The 25,001-nt window shown below is 38.8% G+C and overlaps 1 protein-coding gene across 2 annotated transcripts; it reads right to left on the bottom strand.

Annotated features, from left to right (window-relative positions):
* Positions 1–1,578: 1,578 nt before the first annotated feature.
* Positions 1,579–18,263, bottom strand: Rab19 (RAS oncogene family member Rab19). Of its 2 annotated transcripts, none has more exons than XM_070095153.1 (6): positions 18,146–18,263; positions 14,693–14,931; positions 9,898–9,982; positions 6,287–6,385; positions 3,532–3,689; positions 1,579–2,152 (listed from the first exon to the last, which is right to left on the bottom strand). In XM_070095153.1, exons 2-6 carry the CDS (start codon positions 14,900–14,902, stop codon positions 2,045–2,047), a joined length of 660 nt encoding a protein of 219 aa, XP_069951254.1. In that variant the 5' UTR covers positions 14,903–14,931; positions 18,146–18,263; the 3' UTR covers positions 1,579–2,044. The 2 variants fall into 2 exon arrangements, with proteins under 2 accessions (XP_069951254.1, XP_069951255.1); XM_070095154.1 differs by lacking the exon at positions 18,146–18,263 and adding an exon at positions 17,162–17,173.
* Between the last annotated feature and the right edge of the window lie 6,738 nt (positions 18,264–25,001).

The following is a 25,001-nucleotide window of genomic DNA, read 5'->3' as shown; positions in this document are numbered from 1 at the left end:
GCAGAAAATAATAAGAACCAAATTCAAACAATGGATAGCAATGCAGGCGAGAGGCAGATCGAAGGTGTGAAGCTTAAGTTACCGTAATTTCTTATAGGGTTCTGAGCCTAACTTAAACGTGCAAAAGATAATATCTACACATTCCCACAAACAGACCAAACTTTAAAGAATCGATTCGTTTACTAACTCGGATACTGGCCCTGGTGAAACTTATTCTCTGCTGCTGTGCAACCCCTTATATTATCTACATCACAATGTTGAGATTCCAGAAATGATGGACTGTAAAATATAACTTAGTTGTATTTCCTTAAACATGGCTTTAATAGCAGTGCCTGAAATGCACTGTATGCTAGTGGCTTTTTCTGCCTAACAATAATTTATTACATGTAAGCTACATTATTCGTATATGTACTTCATAAGAGAAATAAAAAATCTATATTTGAATTTAATACTGATATTCAAAATTGAGCAAAGCTAAAGAAATGCAAAAGGGTCTAATAAATATTTTCAGAATATTTTTTCAGTAAGACTTAATAACCAGCTGTAGTACTGAAATCTTAGCCATGAGGACCAGCTCAGCACCCACACCCTCACCTCACCTTCAGTTAACGAAGAGTAAAACATTGTCACTAGAAAAGCTTCCACTCCACCTGTTCATTTCTTTATTATAAAACTATGACCTAACAAAATTATTACAAGGGACATTTTAAGTACAAGAAATGGAGGGGTGTACCTGTTTGTGCTTTCAAGTCATGGTTCAAAGCACATCTCTTTCCCAGAGCTTATGATCCTGATGATCATAACATCACTCTTCAATATAAACTTCAGTATTTCTTCTTCATCATCATTATTGTATTTATGGCTTAGTATGCAAGTGCTTGTGAATTTTTTGAGAATAGGCATTCAGAGCAGAGTAAATGGTTATATATATAATCATGGGGGAGCGCTAAACCGAAGTAAATGGTTATTTTGCTTCATTTTTTATTCTTTGAAAGGTTAGGTCTTCGTATATTCACTCTAGGATTTACTACACCTTTTAAAGTGTAATTTTGATAGCAAAATTGGGAATCAGCAATGTGCAAAGAAATAGGAGCCACTTTTTTTCTTTCCAGTCTGGGGATTTGATCCCTAGACCACTGTGCTACGGCTGTTCGTATCTGAAAGAACAGGCACTCAGGAATAACAATATCCCTAATTATTATCATTAGCGTTATCTCATCCCCATGCACATAAATGCTATATATTTGTTATTATACCTTTAGAGGGAGTATCTCAATGTTAGTGAAATGCTCTTGATCCAAGAACCTGAGCTACCCCTCCCATATTTCCTAGGTATTGTATGACTCCCTACAGGCTTACTGCTTTAGCAAGAATATAACAATAATAGTTCTTGGGATTGAGGCCCCTGATGACCAGTTTCGGATCAGACTAGTGAGAAAATTTTTCAGGATTAAGGTATTGATAAGAAAAGCATTTTGAATATAAAAATATAATAACTTATCTTTCCAAAAGTCTATCCATAAGCAGCTTCAGAATTCCATTTTCTTTAGTATATAAAATGAATACCAAACTTCAGTACCTTTTACATATTTGTTTAATACATCACTTTTAATATACTAAATGTCTCACTCAGGGAGAACTTAAGCTATCTATATTTTACTTTAACCAGGGAGACTGCCACCCCCCATAACACTGACATAGTCCCTGGGATATGGGAGGCATATAGGTCTGATCTAAGGAAGGATAGGATAAGGCTAGCTCCTTGGATGAAGGGCCTGGTTCTGATGAACCTAGGAAACAATCTCAATAAATAAGATCACTGTCAATACTGTATTGTACTTTACTACTGAGATTCAAGCATCATCTTAGCTGAAGACAAACTCAAACAATTCCTGCTAAGAAAATGGAAACCATGATTGTTTTAGTCAATCTTTAAGACAACAAAACTCTGATATGAAAAAGTATTAAAGACAATTATTTCAGATCTTCAAAACCTCAAACAATAAAAAGTGAACAAAACACAGATGGGAACATAGTTATGGTGTCATTGTGAGCAAGGCAACTGACACCGAGGCCATCGCCTCAGAGATTCTGTGTTCCCAAGCTTGATGAAATCAGGTCGAATAAGGTCCCGCAAGGAATCATGACGGTCCTGTGGGAAATACAGAATTTCACAAGTTAAATAGGAGTTCTGTACAGACTACACAATTTTAGGTATTAAAAAAGAAAAAAGGGTAATTTTATATATTAAGCTTTAGGTAATATGCTTGGATATGAATGTCATTAACACTGGTTGACAGAAAATGAGAAACCACTTGGACAGAAAAATTAAACATAAGTAAAAATAAGATATGTGTATTTTGACATCAATCAGATAGTCATCTGCTGAAGAGGGCCTCTGAGGCAGAGGAAGTACACACTATACACCCTTATGGTATTCCTTCTCGAAAATTAGGCATAAGTGCCTAAGAAATAAAAACTAAAGAATATCATATAGAGTCTGATACATTAAGATGCTGTAAGCCTACTCATCTTTAATTGCACACCCTACCAAATTCATCCAAAACAGAATCTCCCAAAGAGTGTCATCAGCAAAGAGCAGCTGTGACAACTCCCACCCTGTGTGTGATTCTTTATCTTTTACCTCCACGCCTCTTGCCAAGACCCTCGCATTTACTTCTCTTATATTTATAGATGGGGTTGTAAGAGAAGTAAATGCGAGGGTCTTGGCAAGAGGCGTGGAGTTAAAAGATAAAGAATCACACACAGGGTGGGAGTTGTCACAGCTGCTCTTTGCTGATGACACTGAGGTGAATCATAGAATTGATGAGGGAAAAAGAGTGAGTGGTGCACTTAGGAGTCTGTGGAGACAAAGAACTTTGTCCTTGGAGGCAAAGAGGGGAATGTATGAGAGTATAGTTTTACCAACGCTCAGCATGGGTGATGAATGTTGCCTTATGGAGGTATGTCCTTCTCGTAGTTTGGAAGTTAGGAAATTACTGTTGCGTGAGGAAAGTGTTCGGACTGGAGCGAAAAGAAATCAAAAACTAAAGAATATCATATAGAGTCTGATACAGTGGTACCTTGGGATATGAACTTAATTCATTCCAGAAGGATGCTCAAGTGCCGATACTGAACGAATTTGTTCCCATAAGGAATAATGTAAATTAGACTAATCTGTTTCAGACCCCCAAAAATACACTTACAAAAGCACTTACAAAAATACACTTACATAACTGTTTGAGTTTTAAACTGTTCGTATCCCGAGGTAAAACTGTATATCCATTAAGCCTATCTAAAAAAACACTGTAGCTATTTTACATTTTTAGCTACAAGTGGTTCCCTAGTGTTCACATACATATACCTTAAATTTGGCACTAATAATGTTAATTTTAGGCTGGAACATAAAGTAACATTTTATCTAAGCAAAATAAAGCAACAATACACTTGAATCATCTGAGTCAACCATTCATAAATGAGCTCTGATGAACAATTACAAATACTGTACAACAAAAATTACTACCACCTAACCTTCAGTTCCGAGGCAAGATGGAAGAACGTATCATCCACATTGGTGTTGTCCTTGGCTGAAACTTCCATCACTGTCATTATTTCTGGCACTGTCTCACACAGTGCTTCAGCTTCTTCAAAGTCAACTTCACGCAAGGTTTCCATATCACATTTATTGCCTGCGTGCAATTAAAACCTTGTTTTACTTCTGAATAAAGGGTAAGATAAAAATACTGACAAAATGCATTACACGGTACTAAAGTCTACATTTGCTCCAAAGTTTTAAAACAAAAAACTGGTAAAGTTAAAAAATGTACCAGAATTACAGTACCCCTATAAACCTTTATTTTTTGTGGAGGAAAAAAAAAGACATGTAGAGCTAAATGAGAATTAGTATGCATGTGACTGCTTATGTCTTTAAGAATTTTCTTTATGTGCCTTCATGATGTGCCATTATTGCAAATCATGACACAGGTGTGGCTGTTCTGGAGGATAACATGTGTTATGTGTGCACCAAGCATACCTGTGTTCTTGAATTCTTGTGTTTCTGTGCAATGATCTTTCACTCACATGAAATTTATTGCCTCCCTCACCAGGGTGATGCTGGGAGATTATCATGATGCACCCATCCTTCAACTATTTTACCAATTGGTAGAAAATGTATGAGGAAAAGGCCACTTATGTACAGTTCAGGACATTTATTAGAGGAAATGTTTTGCCCTGAATGGCTTCTTCAGTCCTAGTTATATTTTTTATTTTTTATTATCACACTGGCCGATTCCCACCAAGGCAGGGTGGCCCGAAAAAGAAAAACTTTCACCATCATTCACTCCATCACTGTCTTGCCAGAAGGGTGCTTTACACTACAGTTTTTAAACTGCAACATTAACACCCCTCCTTCAGAGTGCAGGCACTGTACTTCCCATCTCCAGGACTCAAGTCCGGCCTGCCGGTTTCCCTGAATCCCTTCATAAATGTTACTTTGCTCACACTCCAACAGCACGTCAAGTATTAAAAACCATTTGTCTCCATTCACTCCTATCAAACACGCTCACGCATGCCTGCTGGAAGTCCAAGCCCCTCGCACACAAAACCTCCTTTACCCCCTCCCTCCAACCCTTCCTAGGCCGACCCCTACCCCGCCTTCCTTCCACTACAGACTGATACACTCTTGAAGTTATTCTGTTTCGCTCCATTCTCTCTACATGTCCGAACCACCTCAACAACCCTTCCTCAGCCCTCTGGACAACAGTTTTGGTAATCCCGCACCTCCTCCTAACTTCCAAACTACGAATTCTCTGCATTATATTCACACCACACATTGCCCTCAGACATGACATCTCCACTGCCTCCAGCAGTTATGATTTCTCTAATAAATGTAATGAACTGTACACATGTGTCTTTTTCCACTTCTTGTCAGTATCGCCATACCAGTTTTCAAAAAGTGTATGCTTCAAGATATTACATCATGTCCCAAACAGCCAAACATAAGCAATCCATTTTTATTTTGCTAATGTCACCAAATTTTACTTCTGGATAGACAGCAATTGAATGAACAATGGTGAATGTGTTTTCTTGGTTGGGTCACCTTGCCTTGGCAGGAAATGGTTGATGAGTTAAAAAAAAAAAAACTAACCTAACCAAGAACGACCAATATAAAACAATGAATGAAGAACAATTTAGCAAAAACTACATGCTCAAATAGAACAGGTTTATATTATTATTATTATTATTATTATAATCAAAAAGAAGCGCTAAGCCACAACGGCTATACAGCGCTGCAACAGGTTTATAATAATCTTTATTTCTAGAAGTAAATGTACAAAGTATACAAGCCTAGTTGACATTAATGACATACTATTATACAGAAAGCCCCTTGTTAAGCAAAGCATTTTGGGCAAATTAGATCAATTTTGTCCCCGGGATGCGACCCACACTAGTCTACAAACACCCAGGTATCTACTGTACTGATAGATGAACATGGACAGCAGGTATCTTAAGGAAACACATCCTATTGTTTCCACCAGTACAGTGACTCGATCCCCGGACCTCAGTGTATGAGATGAGTGCACTAGCAATTGAGCTATGGGACTGCTTTGTGATATCCTATCTTAGAGCAGTGCGGTAGGTTACCCATATGTTGCTTGACATAAATGGATGACTGGTGGTGGAAGTGTTACTTAGTGTGATTAAGAGTTTGTACTGTACTTCCTCTGCATAAATATAATGGAAACTCTAGCTGCATAAATGTTTGTGGCAGGTATTGACATTAACTGTCAAGGAACTCCTGCTGCAGACTGTGTGCGCTCTTGAGAAATAAGCCTATGGAAATGTTGTGTTTGGTTACAATGTTGTAATTAGTTAGTTTAGCAGAAAATCTTTATTGTTGAGTTTTCTGTAGGTTTTGAATTTAATGATACAGTTTCATAATTAAGGTACTGAGAAACAGAGGGTTGAAGCCTGCATCTTCCTCTAGGATAAACTGAATACACGACTACACATCATGTAGTCTCTCCCTAAAGCTCTGTAGGTCGATCTGGAAATATTTTAAATGCTATAATAACTTACCATCTCCATGGGAAAGAGGAGAATAACCCTTCCTCCATAAGCCATGCATGTTGTAAGAGGCGACTGAAATCCCAGGAGAAAGGGGCTAGCAACCCCTTCTCCTGTATAAATTACTAAATGTAAAAAGAAGAAAAACTTTCATTTCTTCTTTTTTGGGCCACCCTGCCTCGGTGCGAGACAACCGGCGAGTTATAAAAAAAATACTCACCAATAAGAACAATTGCCACTTGAGGGTGAGTGTATCTGCGTACTTCATCCATCCACCTCTGAACACTCAAGAAAGATGACCGCTTGGTGATATCATACACTGTGAAGAAAAACAAAGATAAAACTTTTGACCAATGACAGAAATAATGTACTGGCGTTCCTCGATTTATGATGGGGTTACATTCCGATGAACCCACCTTAAGTCGAAAATATCGTAAGTCAAATATGATATGCTAAATAAATAAGTAAATAAATAACTACTGTCACTGAATAAGTAAACAAATAATTACTGTAACTAACTAAATACCATTATTGAAAAGTAAATAAATGAATACAAGTTATGGACTTGCCACCTTCATGCTGGGTAAATATCTTAAGAAACCATACCACGGGTGGGGTTTGATCCCATGGTCAGAGACTCTGACCGCATGATCAAACCCCACCCGTGGTATGGTTTATTTGCAATCGTGTCATTATGATTTCATGAGTCAAATATCTTAAGTCTCATCTCCAAACTAATTGCTTCTGCACCATGGTAAAGTTGAAATATTGTAAGTCGAACCATCTTAAGTCGAGGAGCACCTGTATTTTAAAAGACTTGAGTTCTGGAGATGGGAAGTACAGTGCGTGCACTCTGTTAATGTTGCAGTTTAAAAACTGTAGTGTAAAGCACCCTTCTGGCAAGACAGTGATGGAGTGAATGATGGTGAAAGTTTTTCTTTTTCGGGCCACCCTGCCTTGGTGGGAATCGGCCGGTGTGATAATAAATAAAAAAATAACTTTTCATTGCCCCTTCTCCTGTATAAATTACTAAATTCAAAAAGAAAAACTTTCCTTTTTCTTTTTAGGTCACCCTGCCTCAGTGGGATACAGCCTGTGTGTTAAAAAAAATTATTAACATGTAATTAGTCTTAGGGAACTGATTAGCTGGACTTGAGCTCTAGAGATGGGAAGGGCAGTGCCTGCACTCTGAAGGCAGGGTGGAGAATTTGCAATCAGAGGGTAATCTGATTGTGGTGACAGCAAACTTCTGGAAAGATGGCAACTGAGTGAATGCTGGTGAATATTTTTCTAATCTGGGTCATTGGTCTTGATGGGAAACATCCATCGAGTTAAAAAAAAAAATTGGTGTTAGCTGATAATAACTATTTTTATTTGATTTGATTGCAGTGGTGTATGTGTTCACACCAAGTGATCATCCAACCAGTAGGTAGATGATCAAGGGAGTGCTATCCAAACCAGAAAATTGATTCTGCATAAATGGGGAACAGATGTTTGATTAGCTACTGATTATTATTACTTATTTTATTTTTTTTATTAACACATTGGCCGATTTCCACCAAGGCAGGGTGGCCCGAAAAATAAAAACTTTCATCATAATTCACTCCATCACTGTCTTGCCAGAGGGGTGCTTTACACTACAGTTATAAAACTGCAACATTAACACCCCTCCTTCAGAGTGTAGACACTGTACTTCCAATCTCCAGGACTCAAATCCAACCTGCCGGTATCCCTGAATCCCTTCATAAATGTTACTTTGCTCACACTCTAACAGCACGTCAAGTATTAAAAACCACTTGTCTCTATTCACTCCTATCAAATACGCTCACGCACACTTGCGTGAGTGTATTTGATAGGAGTGAATGGAATAGATAGGATTATTATTATAATAAAAAAGAAGCACTAAATCACAAGGGTTATACAGCGCAGCAGGGCAGGGAAGGATGCAGGGGTAATGGGTAGCAAGAGGGAGAGGGATGATTATTAGGTTATGGAGTGCAGCGGGGCAATGGATAGTGCAGGGGTAGAAGGTAGCTAGAGATTGAGGTAGAAAAGACTGAGGGAAGTGCTAGAGGCATCATCATCAGAGTTTGCATAGTAAATCAGTTGCTGTCAAAAAGTCAATGAAAGAGTCTGGATTAAAGGAGGGTCCATCAGCAAGAAGTGAAGGTAAAGAAAGGGCAGCAGAGCAGAGAAAATGCTGGAAATTCTGTGTGCTCGTTGACAGAGTGGGCAGTCCAACAGAATGTGGCTAACAGATACAGTGGTATCCTGAGTTTTGGCCATAATTCCTTCCAGAAGGCTGTTTGAGTGCCGTTACCGAACGAATTTGTTCCCCTAAGGAATAATGTAAATTAGATTAGTCCGTTTCAGACCCCCCAAAAATACACTTACAAGAGCACTTACAATAATACACTTACATGATTGTTCGAGTTGGGAGCTGTACGAAATTCAGGGCACCACTGTACTGGAACCTGATAAGTCTCAGAGAGGAACAGGGCATCTCTTCATGAGATACCTGTGAGTAAGAAGAGTGTGGCTGATGTGAAAATGGGAGAGAGTAGTCTCCCAACCTCAACATTGATGAGAAGACGGCCAGAAACCTATACTCGGTTTAACAGAATGGAGTTTGTTATGAAGCAGCTCAGACCAACGTTGTTGCCAATGTGTGCGAAGGTGGGTAGAAATTACAGCAAAATAGTCCATGAATGGAACACCTCTATATGAAACTGGGAGGTCATGTACTGCAGTGTCTGCCTGTTCATTGCCCTGTGAGTAGCTACTGAGTACTGTATATTCAGTAATCACTTGACTCTCTGACCTACAGGGAGCATGAATGTGACTGGATAATCAAAATTCCAATATCAATTTTTTTTAATTAGAAAGTTCAAGCAAACATATTTATGTTTATTTTATTACCAAACATCAATGAATTTAATCCAATAATAACTAAGAAAAATAAATATATATATTCTTCACATTACCAACCAAGGTAGGGTGACCAAAAGAGTCAATAGCTGTCTTACCAAAAGTGAACAGACATCAAAGTTTAAATAACCCTCTGAACTCTGACATCCCGACCACTCTTTTAGGGTCCCTTCATGTTACCTTGCTCACACTCCAACAGCAGGTCAAAATATAAAAACCACTTCTATCCACTCATTTTGATCTAACACTTATATAAGCCTGCTGGATGCTCAAGAATCTAGCACTCAAAAGCTCCTTAACCCCTCCTTCCAACCATTACTGTGATGACCCCTACCCCTTCCTTTCATCCATCATAGATATATACACCCACTTGGTTATCTCATACTGCTCCATCTTCTCAAGAATGCCCAAATCTCAACAACACTTCCTCAACCCACTACATTATACTTTTGGTAAGCCTACACTGTCTTCTAATGTTACACACTGAATTCTGTGCATATTGTTCAAATCACACAAAATCTCCACTGTCTCTAGCCCTCTCCTCACTGCAATGTTTAAACCTTATGTCTCCTTCAATACAAAAGTACTGCTACAACTATATTCTAGTACATTTCCCCTTTTTTGCCTCCACACATAAATTTTTCTTTTCACAGATGTCTCAATACACCACCTACATTTTTTCCCTTATCTATTCTATGGTTATTCTTGCCCTTTAGTGCATCTCTTTACCGATATGTTTGCTCTAAAATATATGTGGGGAAGTGTGAAAATCATAGGAGTAACATCACCGAGTGCCTGGGGAATGAAAATGAGCAGATATGACCCATGGAAGGGAAGGACTGCTCTACTTCCACGGATAGAGTCCTTCATCTGCTTCAAGGCATCCCTCTTGAAGAGTCTTACCAATAATGACGCCATTAGCAGATCGGTAGTAGCTCTGGGTTATGGTGCGGAAGCGTTCTTGCCCAGCAGTGTCCCAAATCTGAAGCTGAAATTATTAAAAAAAAAAAAAAAAGATAAAATATATATATTTTTAATTGGCTATATCCCACTGAGGCAGGGTGACCTAAAAAGAAAAACAAGTTTTCTTTTTTAATTTAAAAAGAAAAACTAGCATTTTTTCTTTTTTTAATTTAAAAAGAAATATGCATGTTTTTCTTTTTAAATTTATTAATTCATACAGGAGAAGGGGTTACTAACCCCTTGCTCCTGGCATTTTATTCGCCTCTTATGACATGCATGGCTTACTCAGGAAGAATTCTTCCCACTTCCCCACGAAGAAAATATATACAGTATATGGACTTATTGATATACATTTGCCACATCTTGTTCTAATTATACTACAGCTGTTACATTTCAAGAAGAGGTTTGCTCACTGTTTACTACACTTAAAGCTCAATCACTTATACAAGAAATCAGTTTCTCTGCAGCACTAACACAATCCCCTTATGCCCAACACTGTAGGTTAATGAATTGGTTTTCCTTTTCACTGTGAATGCTCAGTCGAGTTGTAAGAGTAACAAAGCATTAGATTCAATAAGCAGGAGTGGAGAAAAGCAGAGGAAAATTATTGGCTGTCATACTAGTGTTACCTTGCATCACTGCAACATTGAAACAGCTCTGTGTGTGTGTGTGGCTGAGGAAAAAGGGAAGTGGGATGAGGACTAAGAGAATGTCATACAGGTGAGGTAACTTTGAGGAAATGAGAGAGCTCTTTAGCCAGAAACCATTAGGAAGCCAAGCTCATGAGGAAATCAACACAGAATACAATGGAATACCTATCAAAAATGCATATGATAACTAATAGATTCATTCCAGTCCAGAACATGAGGGATGACAAATAAAGTGCCAGTCTTTGTCTCAACAGGAAATGCTATAAAATAGAAGCCATGTACAGGAAGGCAGGGGAGCTAGTAATGAGCATAAGATAGCATGAGAGGAATTGGGAGTCATGGTAAGCAGAAATCTAAAGCCAAGACAGCAGTGCCTTAGTGTGCGCAACAAGGCCAACAGATTACTTGGATTTATCTCAAGAAGTATAAGTAACAGAAGTCCAAAAGTTATATTACAGCTCTATACATCACTAGTGAGGCCTCATTTAGATTATGCTGCTCAGTTTTGGTCCCCTTACTACAGGATGGACATAGACTCATTAGAGAACATACAGAGAAGAATGACTAAAATGATTTACTGTGTAAGGAACCTCCCGTATGAAGATAGACTTAAAGCCTTAAATCTCCACTCTCTGGAGAGGCGTAGAATGAGGGGAGATATCATTGAAGTGTATAAGTGGATGACGGGCATAAACAAGGGAGACATTAATAAAGTACTGAGGGTGTCGAACCAGGTAAGAACCAGGAATAATGGATTTAAGTTGGATAAATTTAGATTTAGAAAGGACATAGGTAAGTACTGGTTTTCTAACAGAGTTGTAGATGCGTGGAACAGTCTTCCCAGTGGGGTGATAGAGGCTAGGACTTTGGGTAGCTTTAAGAAGAGACTGGACAAACATATGAGTGGGAGGGGCTGGGTTTGCGGGAGTTATTTCTTGGGTAGCTTTAGGTAGATGTCGTTTTGATAAGGACCTGCCTCGTATGAGCCAGTAGGCCTTCTGCAGTGTTCCTACATTCTTATGTTCTTATGTTAATAAAGAAAATGGTACAAACCTTGGTAATAAATACCGACAAATAAGTTTAAAAAAACACCTAAGCAAACACTAGGACATATTTATGAGAAAATATTTTGGTCCTGGGACTTTGATCACTTCTAACATACAGAGGTTGAAAGACAGCATATACAGTATAGGTAGAGAGTGAGGTGTGAGTGACACATGTGACCTGAAGAATGCCATATTGGGATGAGGACGGGCAGACGATGACATCATGTGACTCCTGTGTTGCTGGGTAGGTGATGCTTTGCCTGGTTGAATATCACGTATGCTAATGTTTTAGAAATTTTGTGGTTTCCAGTGTTACATTCTATTGTGTTGGCGACGGCGATTAGTGAGGCTTCTGGACACCACTGGTGTCTAAGGCTTCTAGATGCCAACAGTGTCTAGAAGCCTTGCTAATTTCCGTCACCGACACAATAGAATGTAACGCTGGAAACCACAAAATTTCTAAAACATTATCATACATGATATTCAACCAGGCAAAGCACCACCTACCCAGCAACACAGGAGTCACATGATATCATCGTCTGCCCATCCTCATCCCAATATGGCATGCGTCACTCACACCTTACTCTCCGCCTATAAATACCGTCTTTCAACCTCTGTATGTTAGAAGTGATCAAGGTCCCAGGACCAAAACATTTTCTAATAAGTACAGGTACCATCCCACGTACGACTGAGTTCGGTTCCGACAAACCAGTCGTAAGTCGAAATGGATGTAAGTCGAACCTTACTACTGAATATCAACATCACATTTTTGTAAAGACTTCATTTTATTGTTGTATTTTGGTATTTCATTTTTTACTTTACTTTTTATGCTGTTAATACTGAATTTTATATTGTAAGGTTTAGGACAAACACTGTGTACAACACAAACAATTGTTTATTTCCCAAAAAATTTGGCATAGAAACCATGGTCGTAAGTCGAATGGTCGTATGTCGAGCAGGTCGTAAGCCGGATGGTAGGTGCATGTCCTAGTGTTTGTTTACGTGTTTTTCTAAACCAATAAAGAAAATAGCATGGACACTAAAGCAAAGAATAAGCCCAAATTATTATTCAGCTATGGGTACTTAAGAAAAAACATCAGTGATGTACCAAATGATCAGAATCACAGAGTGGGGAAATACTAAGTAATGACCGGGAAGTCTGTGAAAAACTTAACACAAGATTAATATAAAAAAGTGTTTACAAATGAGCAAAGACAACTAACGCCATAAAATTACTCCAGAATACAACATTGGCTACTTTTTATAACTGTTATCTCTTCAAACAGAAGAGACTGACTTCATGCATACCCTGTGAAGTTATAAAGACAGTTTAGGGACAAAAGCGGTAGACCACCAGACAATCAGAGCTACCTCACAGACAAACACGTTAATGAAAAGGAAATTATACTTCAACTAATCTTTAGGATGACAGAGGAGATGAAAGAGCAGAATACATATTATTTGCATACAGGGAAGCCTTTGATATAGTGCATGAGGTGACTACAGTAACTGTAAAAGAGAAAATGCAGGCTTGGATATCAGGGAGTGTATTACACTAAAGAAGTATCTGCCATACAAAACAGTAACAAATCATAGTGGTAGAGATGTCACTGGAGAGAAACAACAGTGGAGTTTCCTCAGTTCCTGAACCCTTCTTGTTATCTACGTATATAAAAAGCATAAATGACCTATCTGGAAAGAGATCAAGACATACATATCAATGACTGCAGATAATAAGAAACTAAGGAAAAGAATAAACATTAAAGGTTGCAAGAATGCTACAAAAGGACATTTATAAGCTATAGAGATGAAAGGAGAACAGTAGTACTGTATAAAGCAAGTCCTCAACCTAAGAACACGCTGAGAATCTTCTGTATTGTGTATAATATCATTATTAAATTCTTCATCTTCTTCTTTCAACAAACCGGCTGTTTCCCACCAAGGCAGGGTGGCCCAAAAAGAAAAACAAAAGTTTCTCTTTTCAACTTTAGTAATGTATACAGAAGAAGGGGTTACTAGCCTCTTGCTCCTGGCATTTTAGACAACTTATGACATGCATGGCTTACGGAGGAAGAATTCTGTTCCATTTCCCCATGGAGGTAAGAGGAAATGAACAAGAACTAGTAAGAAAATAGAAGAAAACCCAGAGGGGTGTGTATATATATGTTTGTACATGCATGTATAGTGTGACCAAAGTGCAAGCAGAAGTAACAAGACACATCTGCAATCTTGCATGTTTATGAGACAGAAAAAAGATACAGCAATCCTACCATCATGTAAAACAATTACAGGCCTTTGTTTTACACTCACTTGGCAGGACAGTAGTGCCTCCCTGGGCGGTTACTGTTTACCAATCTACTACCTATTATTATATCATTATTGTGTATAATATCATTTTTATACACAATACAGAAGGTCCCCAATGTGTTCGTAAGTTGAAAACTTCCTATATATAGTGTACACTCCACCCGAGTGAAAAGCAGGTTTTTAGGTCAGAGAAGAAAAGACAAAGGAGGAGTCATAACACTGAAAATATCATCACATTTCACATAAACAGAATAACATCAACTGAATATATACTGCTGGTAAATATAAGAACAGTTTTCAGAAATCTCAACAAAGGAATAAGAGAGGACCAACATCCATAAATCTAAAAACATTTTTCAGGAGTCTCAGCAAAAGAAAGAGAGCATGAGCATACACAAATATAAGAAAAGTTTTCAGGAATCTCAACAAAACAGAGTATGCATTCACATGTGCACAAAGGTAGTTTATGAATATGTATTTGTGATAAAAATTAATTATCTCTAACCATTATACACTCACAAAAATGCACACGAATGTAAAAAATTTACACAGCCTTCAAGTATTAAGTACATATACTACTTGAGAGTAAAGCTGGCAATACATTAAAGTACTGTACACTGTATATCATACCAGTGCCCCCCAAAAAGAAAACTATATAAAACATGATACGCAGGTGAAAATAAATAAAAAATTAAATCAGTATTAAGTAACTCAAAAACAAACAAAATTTACCTTCACTTTTTTATTATCAACAGTAAGCGTTTTCATGGAGAAATCAACACCAATTGTATTACCATGGCGCTCAATGTACATGCCAGACTTGAATCTCTGAACAACACAGGTCTTTCCGACACCACAGTCACCTATTACGACAATTTTGAAAAGAAAATCAAACTGGTCGTCTGCTGCATTATTTGTTGCAAACGGCTGTGGTGCGGTCATCCTGAATCTTCTGCTCTTGGCTCTGCTATCTGTGGATAAAAAGCAATATGTCAGAATGTACTTTATAGTACTGTACCATTAATGTAAATGATAATGCAACCTTAAAAATCTGCTTTGTAAATAAGATACAGTACGGTATTACCATCTTACATTTGTCCTTCATAAGCTCATTTATTTATTTTTTTTTTTACAAAAATTTAATATAAAATATTCATAGCATCAGGTTACATAATGCTTCCTAACCATTATCCTGCAGTTGCTTAAATTATATGCATGCATGCCAATATGAAGTCATAATAAATGTGATCTATCATAATGCCAGAAAATTAAACTTGATGACAGCATCAATGTCATACTTCAATCACAAAAACTAGCTCATCATTTATGATTCTCACAGAGGCCAGGCTAAAGCTTGACTAATGCATAACATACATAACTGTAGACCTGAACAAAAAATAGAGATGGTACTGCATCTTACAATACACATGAAATTCTGTGAAAAAAACTCATAAACACTAGACTTCCAGCAGGCATGCATGAGCGTGTTTGATAGGAGTGAATGGAGACAAATGGTTTTTAATACTTGACGTGCTGTTGGAGTGTGAGCAAAGTAACATTTATGAAGGGGTTCAGGGAAACCGGCAGGCCAGACTTGAGTCCTGGAGATGGGAAGTACAGTGCCTGCACTCTGAAGGAGGGGTGTTAATGTTGCAGTTTAAAAACTGTAGTGTAAAGCACCCTTCTGGCAAGACAGTGATGGAGTGAATGATGGTGAAAGTTTTTCTTTTTCGGGCCACCCTGCCTTGGTGGGAATCGGCCAGTGTGATAATAATAAAAAATAATAATACATATTTGTGTACATTTAGTCCAAAGAATAAAAAGTCAAAATGCCATGGCCAGAACAATTCACTTGTGACTTTACAATGATCCAGGATGTAGTAAAACATGGTCATATGGTTCCTCTCCTAAGTGCAGGAGTTTGGTGAAAAAATTCTAAGTCTGTGAGGCTGTTACCGAAGTTCAGAATCCAATTAGTGGATGGAGGATTCTTCCTCTTCCACTCTTAGCACTCAGTAGCACCATACTTGTATAGCATCTCATGTAATATAACTACATCATGTACATTGCTCCAACTGTATTTCAGACATTAATCAAAAACTATTTTTCCTATATTTTTATCACCTAAACATTCTGTATATGGTAAGATAAGATAAAATAAGATACATATTTCAGCATAATACAATGTTTGTACAGAGATAAATGACATTTAGGTGTACATACAGAAATCTCTTTAATATGCAGAGCATTTTGGGCAAACTTAAGACTAACTTAAGATTAATAAGGCAATGATGAAATGAGTGGTTTTATATAGTCTTTCAGGTGGTTGTAAATATAAATTTAGGAGTTATAATGAATATCCTATTAGTACATGCTATATGGCTTTTATCATGTTTAACTGTTTAAAAAATTACAGGTTTGATTACATATAGCTATAATAATAATATCTTTACTTATACAAGTACATGTACAAGGTATACAGACCATAGCTGACATCAATGACATACTACTATAGAAAGCTGCTTGTTATACAGAGCATTTTGGGCAAATTAGGTCAGTTTTTGCCCCAGGATGAGACCCACACCCGTTGACTAACTCCCAGGTACCCATTTTACTGATGGGAAACATAGACAACCAGTGTAAAGAAACACACCCAATCTTTCTACCCTCGCTGAGAATCGAACCCAGACCCTCACCATGTGAAGCATGGGCTAATGAGAATTCTAGCATATTAACCTAATGTGGACACAATCAATGTTTTAATGGTTGTGAGAGTAAGCTACATTAATCTTGAAAATGAAGATATGATAAGATACATACATGGAAGTTACAATGAATGAATTTACAGCTCATTTGGTTACAGTCTTAATACAATTACAACTAAGTTTACAAGGCAGGAGCTCATTACACCAAGCATTTCGGGAAAATTATTTTGAAAACAGACTATGTACTTAATTCTAGTCCTAACATATAAACTCAGGCATTGTACGACAGACCATTAAGCCTCTTCTCCAGCGTATAGCTGTATACTAAGGTACGGTAGCCGAGAATCAGTGGCGGATGTTGAACTGCATCGCATTGGGAGTTTCAATGCTGATGTGAAGCTGGCTTATTCACCCACCAATTTAATAATTAAAAAATCTCCTGTATTTTGATCTTGCCAACTGCATTCTGGGCACAATAGGCAGCACAATGAGGTACTGGTACAATCAACAGGTGGGCCAGTAATCACCAGCAGAACAATCAACAGGTGGACCAGTAATCACTAACAGTACAATCAACAGGTGGACCAGTAATCACTAACAGTACAATTAACAGGTGGACCAGTAATCACTAACAGTACAATCAACAGGTGGACCAGTAATCACTAACAGTACAATCAGCAAGTGGACCAATAATCACTAACAGTACAATCAACAGGTGGACCAGTAATCACTAACAGTAGAATCAACAGGTGGACCAGTAATCACTAACAGTAGAATCAACAGGTGGACCAGTAATCACTAACAGTAGAATCAACAGGTGGACCAGTAATCACTAACAGTACAATCAACAGGTGGACCAGTAATCACTAACAGTACAATCAACAGGTGGACCAGTAATCACTAACAGTACAATCAACAGGTGGACCAGTAATCACTAACAGTACAATCAACAGGTGGACCAGTAATCACCAACAGAACAATCAACAGGTGGACCAGTAATCACCAGCAGAACAATCAACAGGTGGACCAGTAATCACCAACAGAACAATCAACAGGTGGACCAGTAATCACCAGCAGAACAATCAACAGGTGGACCAGTAATCACCAACAGAACAATCAACAGGTGGACCAGTAATCACCAGCAGAACAATCAACAGGTGGACCAGTAATCACCAACAGAACAATCAACAGGTGGACCAGTAATCACCAACAGAACAATCAACAGGTGGACCAGTAATCACCAACAGAACAATCAACAGGTGGACCAGTAATCACCAACAGAACAATCAACAGGTGGACCAGTAATCACCAACAGAACAATCAACAGGTGGACCAGTAATCACCAACAGAACAATCAACAGGTGGACCAGTAATCACCAACAGAACAATCAACAGGTGGACCAGTAATCACCAGAACAATCAATAGGTGGACCAGTAGTCTTTTACCATACAATCAACAGACATACCACTGAGCACTTACTGGTACAATCAACAGGTGCAACAGTCAGCACCTACAGTACAATCAACAGTCAGAAACTTCGACAATCAACAGGTGGACAAAACATCAACACGGGATAAAAACATAACTAGACATTCACTAATGAAAAATAAACGAATATAACCATTAATATTTCATTTTTCATTCACACAACAGTATTTAGTCTATAAGTAGTTTCATATAAAATTTATTACCAGGTGAATATAAAATTCTTTATAATAATTTTTCACATAAATATTTTTTTTATAATTCTACGAATTATTGGGTCACATGAGCGCGTCAAATTCAAATGTTTATGCATGTCTACCAATAGTTATTATTATTATTGGATTACGAATAAGCGGAAGACTGGACGGAGACTCGAACCATGGCCCTGACAGGCAGCAGGTCCAGTGCTGCACCACTGAGTTACGAAGCTGAGAGCTGAAAGGGAAAGCTGGGTCGCAGCTGGTGACTTCTGATACAGACATGTCATCTCATTGGTCAAAAGAGAGGCATATATAGGCTTATCAAAAGAGGGGATGGGCAGTTAAGAAATCAATATATTCAATTAAAGAGAGAAATAAAGAAAGGCATAAGAAAAGCAAAAAGGGATTATGAGGCTAAGGTCGCAAGGGATTCAAAGATTAACCCTGAAGGATTCTTTCAGGTATACAAAAGTAAGATTAGGGACAAGATTGGCCCCACTTAAGAGTAACTCTGGTCAGATCACTGACAGTGATAAGGATATGTGTGAAATTCTAAATACCTACTTCCTCTCAGTTTTCACCCAGGAAAATACTAGCGATATTCCTGAAATAATAGATTATGTAGAACAGGATGATAAACTATGTGCGATTGCGGTAACTAGTGACATGGTCCTCAGACAAATAGAGAAACTAAAACCTAACAAATCCCCAGACCCTGATGAACTGTTTGCAAGGGTGTTAAAGGAATGTAAAGAGGAACTTAGCATACTTTTGGCTAATCTTTTTAACATATCACTACAAACTGGCATAGTGCATGATAAGTGGAAAAATGGCAAATGTAATACCTATTTACAAGGCAGGTGACAGGTCCTTGGCTTCGAACTATAGACCAATAAGCCTTACCTCCATAGTGGGAAAATTTATGGAATCAATAATTGCCGAAGCAATTCGTAGCCATCTTGAAAGGAACAGATTGATTAATGAATCTCAACACGGTTTTACAAAGGGGCGTTCCTGACTTACGAATTTACTAACTTTTTTCACTAAGGTGTTTGAGGAGGTAGATCATGGTAATGAATATGATATTGTGTATATGGACTTCAGTAAGGCTTTCTATAGAGTTCCACACCAGAGGCTATTGAGGAAACTTAAGGCACACGGAATAGGAGGAGAATTTTTTTCCTGGGTAGAGGCATGGCTGACAAATAGACCGCAGTGAGTTTGCATAAATGGGGAAAAATCAGAATGAGGGCACGTCACAAGCGGTGTTCCTCAGGGGTCAGTGTTGGGCCCTTTGTTGTTCACAATTTACATAAACGACATAGATGAGGGAATAAATAGTGACATAAGCAAATTTGCTGATGACACCAAAATAGGCCGTCCAATTCATTCTAATGAGGACACTAGAGCACTCCAGGATGATTTGAATAGACTGATGCAATGGTCGGAGAAGTGGCAGATGCAGTTTAATATTGACAAATGCAAAGTTCTAAATGTTGGACAGGTAAATAACCATGCCACATATAAACTAAATAATGTAGATCTTAATACTACTGATTGTGAAAAGGATTTAGGAGTTCTGGTTAGCAGTAATTTAAAACCAAGACAACAGTGCATTAGTGTTTGCAATAAAGCTAACAGAATTCTTGGCTTCATATCTAGAAGTATAAATAATAGAAGTCCTCAGGTTGTTCTTCAACTCTATATATCCTTGGTTAGGCCTCATTTAGACTATGCTGCTCAGTTCTGGTCACCGTATTACAGAATGGATATAAATGCTCTGGAAAACGTACAGAGGATGACAAAGATGATCCCATGTATCAGAAATCTTCCCTATGAGGATAGACTGAGGGCCCTGAATCTCCACTCTCTCGAAAGGCGTAGAATTAGGGTTGATATGATCGAGGTGTATAAATGGAAAACAGGAATAAATAAAGGGGATGCAAATAGCGTGCTGAAAATTTCCAGCTAAGACAGGACTCGTAGCAATGGTTTCAAGTTGGAAAAATTCAGATTCAGAAAGGATATAGGAAAGCACTGGTTTGGTAATAGAGTTGTGGATGAGTGGAACAAACTCCCGAGTACAGTTATTCAGGCTAAAACGTTGTGTAGTTTTAAAAATAGGTTAGATAAATACATGAGTGGGTGTGGGTGGGTGTGAGTTGGACCTGACTGGCTTGTGCTGCTAGGTCTGGTAGAGTGCTCCATTATTGAGTGGAGATGATCAGACTGGGTGGGTCATTGGGCTAATCTGGGGGGGCGGGGGGCACATGGACCTGCTCCGCATGGGTCAGTAGGCCTGTTGCAGTGTTCCTTCTTTCTTATGTTCTTATGCTCTTATGTCACAGACATGCAGACTGCGAAACCTTCCTATTGTAAGCCTCGTAGCTCAGTGGTACAATGCCGGACCTGCTGCATGTCAGGACCACGGTTCGAGTCTCCGTCCACGCTTCTGTTGATTCACTGAGAGTTATTTACCACACTTTATGCTGCATTATAGTTAATGTTAATAAATTATACATGTTGCATTATATAAACTGTATTGTTTTTTCTATATATATATATAAAGTCATAACCGAGCCATAGTTCAGGCAACTACTGCCTTTTATATGGAGTACTTTTAATAAAAAATGTTGGATTTTCAATAAGATTTTAATTTGCGAGCCTCTGTATATACGTAATTAATGTAATTAGTAGGTTTTAGGGCACTATAGAAGGCTAGCTCCTGTTCCTGGAATCAAGAGACCTTCATCAGCATGCTGTGTAATATAGTTCTATATTCATTACCCCCCTCAAGGAAGGTTCCTTGATGTTGGTGAGGGGCTCTTGATTTAGGGAATTGGATCTGTGCTCCAGTTCCCCAAATTAAGCCTGAATGCCTTCCACATCCCCCCCCCAGGCGCTGTATAATCCTCCGGGTTTAGCGCTTCCCCCTTGATTATAATAATAATAATATATTCATCACCAGGACTGGATATTCATCGACATGTAATTTAAAAAAAAATTATTATCAAATCATCACATTTTGAAATTATTGGAATATGGAATAACAATTTAGATTTATGGAAAATTAAACCAGAAAAATAAAAAAAAAATCTGAAAACATTACATATAGAAGTGATATATATATATATATATATATATATATATATATATATATATATATATATATATATATATATATATATATATATATATATATATATATATATATATATATATGTGTGTGTGTGTGTGTGTGTGTGTGTGTGTGTGTGTGTGTGTGTGTGTGTGTGTGTACTCACCTAGTTGTACTCACCTAGTTGAGGTTGCAGGGGTCGAGTCCAAGCTCCTGGCCCCGCCTCTTCACTGGTCGCTACTAGGTCACTCTCCCTGAACCATGAGCTTTATCGTACCTCTGCTTAAAGCTATGTATGGATCCTGCCTCCACTACATCGCTTCCCAAACTATTCCACTTGTGTGTGTGTGTGTGTGTGGGTGTGTGTGTGTGTGTGTGTGTGTGTGTGTGTGTGTGTGTGTGTGTGTGTGTGTGTGTGTGTGTACTCACCTATATGTGGTTGCAGGGGTCGAGTCATACCTCCTAGCCTCGCCTCCTCACTGATCGCTGGTAGGTCCTCTCTCTCCATTGTTTCTGTGTCCCATCTCTGGAACATCCTGTCTTTGTCTACCTTATGTATTCCACGCAGTATTCTGTATGTCGTTATCATGTCTCCCCTGACCCTTCTGTCCTCCAACTTCGTCAGCCCGATTTCCCTCAACCTTTCTTCGTAAGACATAACCCTGAGCTCCAGAACTAACCTTGTTGCAAACCTTTGCACTTTCTCCAATTTCTTGACGTGTTTGACCAGGTGTGGGTTCCAAACTGATGCTGCATACTCCAGTATGAGCCTGATGTACACAGTGTACAGTGTCTTGAACGATTCCTTACTAAGGAAACTGAACGCTATTCTCAGGTTTGTCAGGCACCCACATGCTGCAGCAGTTTTCTGGTTGATGTGTGCTTCCGGAGACGTGCTCGGTGTTATGCTCACTCCAAGATCTTTCTCCTTGAGTGAGGTTTGCAGTTTTTGGCCACCTAGCCTATACTCTGCGGTCTTCTTTGCCCTTCCCCAATCTTCATGACTTTGCATTTGGCAGGGTTAAACTCAAGGAGCCAGTTGCTGAACCAGGCTTGTAGCCTGTCCAGGTCTCTTTGAAGTCCTGCCTGATCCTCATCTGATTTAATTCTCATTAACTTCACTTCATCTGCGAACAGGGACACTTCTGAGTCTATCCCTTCCATCATGTCATTCATATATACCAAGAATAGCACTGGTCCCAGGACTGACTCCTGTGGGACCCCGCTAGTCACAGGAGCCCACTGTGTGTGTGTGTGTGTGTGTGTGTGTGTGTACTCACCTAGTTGTGATTGCAAGGGTCGAGTCATAGCTCCTGGCCCCGCCACTTCACTGGTCGCTACTGGGTCACTCTTCCTGCTCCATGAGCTTTAGCATACCTCTTCTTAAAGCTATGTATGAATCCTGCCTCCACTACATCACTTTCCAGACTATTCCACTTCCTGACAACTTTGAGCATGTGTGTGTACTCACCTAGTTGAGGTTGTAGGGGTCGAGTCCTAGCTCCTGGCCCCGAGCTGTGTGTGTGTGTGCGCCCGCGCGCGTGCGCGGACTTTATTTGAAAACAAAATACATTAACAAAAATACAATAGGAAGTAGAACATCATAAATAACATCTCAGAGCTACATCTCAAATACTTCGTCCAACTGCCCAGTGGTGGGCCGCGTGCTCACAATGCTGCAGGCATTTCCTCTCTGACTCACGAAATCGTAATGACACGATTGCAAACAAACCATACCACGGGCGGGATTTGAACCCGCAGCCAGAGAGTCTCAAAACTTCAGACCGTCGCGTTAGCCACTGGACCAGCTAGCCACAATAAGATTCGTCCAACTAGGTATATTTCTACACCATAGGAAGGTTAGCACAGGCACCACTGTGACCACAAATGCAAGTTTTTACAGACGAATCTCCAGCTAGCGTGGCCGTGACGAACTCTAGTTCAAGTCCCCTCACTGCCGTCAACATGACTCACGAAATCGTAATGACACGATTGCAAACAAACCATACCACGGGCGGGATTTGAACCCGCTGTCAGAGAGTCTCAAAACTCCACCCCGTCGCGTTAGCCTCTGTACGGTCTGGAGTTTTGAGACTCTCTGACCGCGGGTTCAAATCCCGCTCGTGGTATGATTTCCTCTCTGGATCGCAACACTGAGTCTCTGAAAGAGGAAGCTGGCTACTCTGTGATCCTTGCTTTCTGTGATGAGTTTTTCACCTAGCTCTTTGAGGAACTTTAGAGCACACTTACCCCATGCTCCAAGGGTCTCCGACCCTACTGGGCTGAGGTTATAGCAAGGTTACAGGCCTTCATATTTATGTATCTTCTGGGTCTCTCTGAAACTGGCGGCTCCACCTCCTTCAGCTTCAGAGTGTGGCAAGCAGGTGTCCGCCAATTTAGCGGCACAGATATAGTCCCATGCAATCTGCTTATCGTCATAACTGGGCAGCATAGCGACTCCATCTGGACGCTTTTGATTTCGGGATTCCCGTTCAGCTGGGAAATGGGCTGTGGCAAGATTTCTCTTGTTGATGTTGTTGACTAACTCATGTCTAGCATACTTCCCTTCTGATGTATGACACACGAGGCCATGTAGTCCAAATTAATCAGCCGATGCCCTGCCACAAATACACCAATGTTTGGTGGGTACAGAGGAGGCTAGGCGAAGAGCAACACCAATCCAAATGGCCTGCAGGTCGAGTTGAGTGCCCAGGGAGGAATTGGGAACAGCTAAAAGGACATCTCCTAAGCGTTGTTGAGCATTGTGTTGCAATATATATATATATATATATATATATATATATATATATATATATATATATATATATATATATATATATATATATATATATATATATATATATATATATATATGTCGTGCCGAATATGTAAAACTGGTCAATTAGCTTGAACTCATTTAAAATTAAGCCCTTTCTAAAATTTCCTCTTATACGTTTAAAGATATATTTTATTCATTAATGATAATGTAAAAAATTTTAATTTTGCACCAAAAGAATCTTTGAAAACTTACCTAACCTTATTATAACAAGAACAATTTATTTTAGCCTAACCCAACTAAATATATTTTAGATTTGTTTTCGTTAGGTTCAGAATGATTTTGGCGAAATTATTGCATACACAAATTTTCGCTTGTCCTATATGGCAAGATGAACGTTGCTATTTAAGCCAAGATCGCAAGTTCTGCCTATTCAAGGGCACGACATATATATATATATATATATATATATATATATATATATATCATATATATATATATATATATATATATATATAATTTACAAACTGTAGCAGGACAGGGGGGGCTCGACCCCACAACACATTGTCCTGCACAGAGACAACACAACGTACGTGTCACCTTACCACTGAGCCAGCAATCAGTGATAAGGTGACACGTACGTTGTGTTGTTTCTTGAAGCGGGACAATGTGTCCAGGGGTCAAGCCCTGGCCTGCTACAGTTTGGTAAATGATTCATAATCACTAGTTTCGTGATTTCATTGATATATATATATA

This window comes from Cherax quadricarinatus, chromosome 49, assembly GCF_038502225.1.
Source record: "Cherax quadricarinatus isolate ZL_2023a chromosome 49, ASM3850222v1, whole genome shotgun sequence".
In the NCBI taxonomy this organism is placed as follows: domain Eukaryota; kingdom Metazoa; phylum Arthropoda; class Malacostraca; order Decapoda; family Parastacidae; genus Cherax; species Cherax quadricarinatus.
Note: the sequence above shows the minus strand (reverse complement) of the source record. Positions and strands in the feature narration are given on the sequence as shown.

Coding starts and splice junctions, on each gene's coding strand:
- Rab19 (XM_070095153.1), bottom strand. CDS start 14,902: ATGACCGCACCACAGCCGTTTGCAACAAATAATGCAGCAGACGACCAG. Junction 9,983..14,692: donor TTGATAATAAAAAAGTGAAG/GTAAATTTTGTT, acceptor TAATAATTTCAG/CTTCAGATTTGGGACACTGC. Junction 6,386..9,897: donor TGCTAATGGCGTCATTATTG/GTAAGACTCTTC, acceptor TTTTCTTCACAG/TGTATGATATCACCAAGCGG.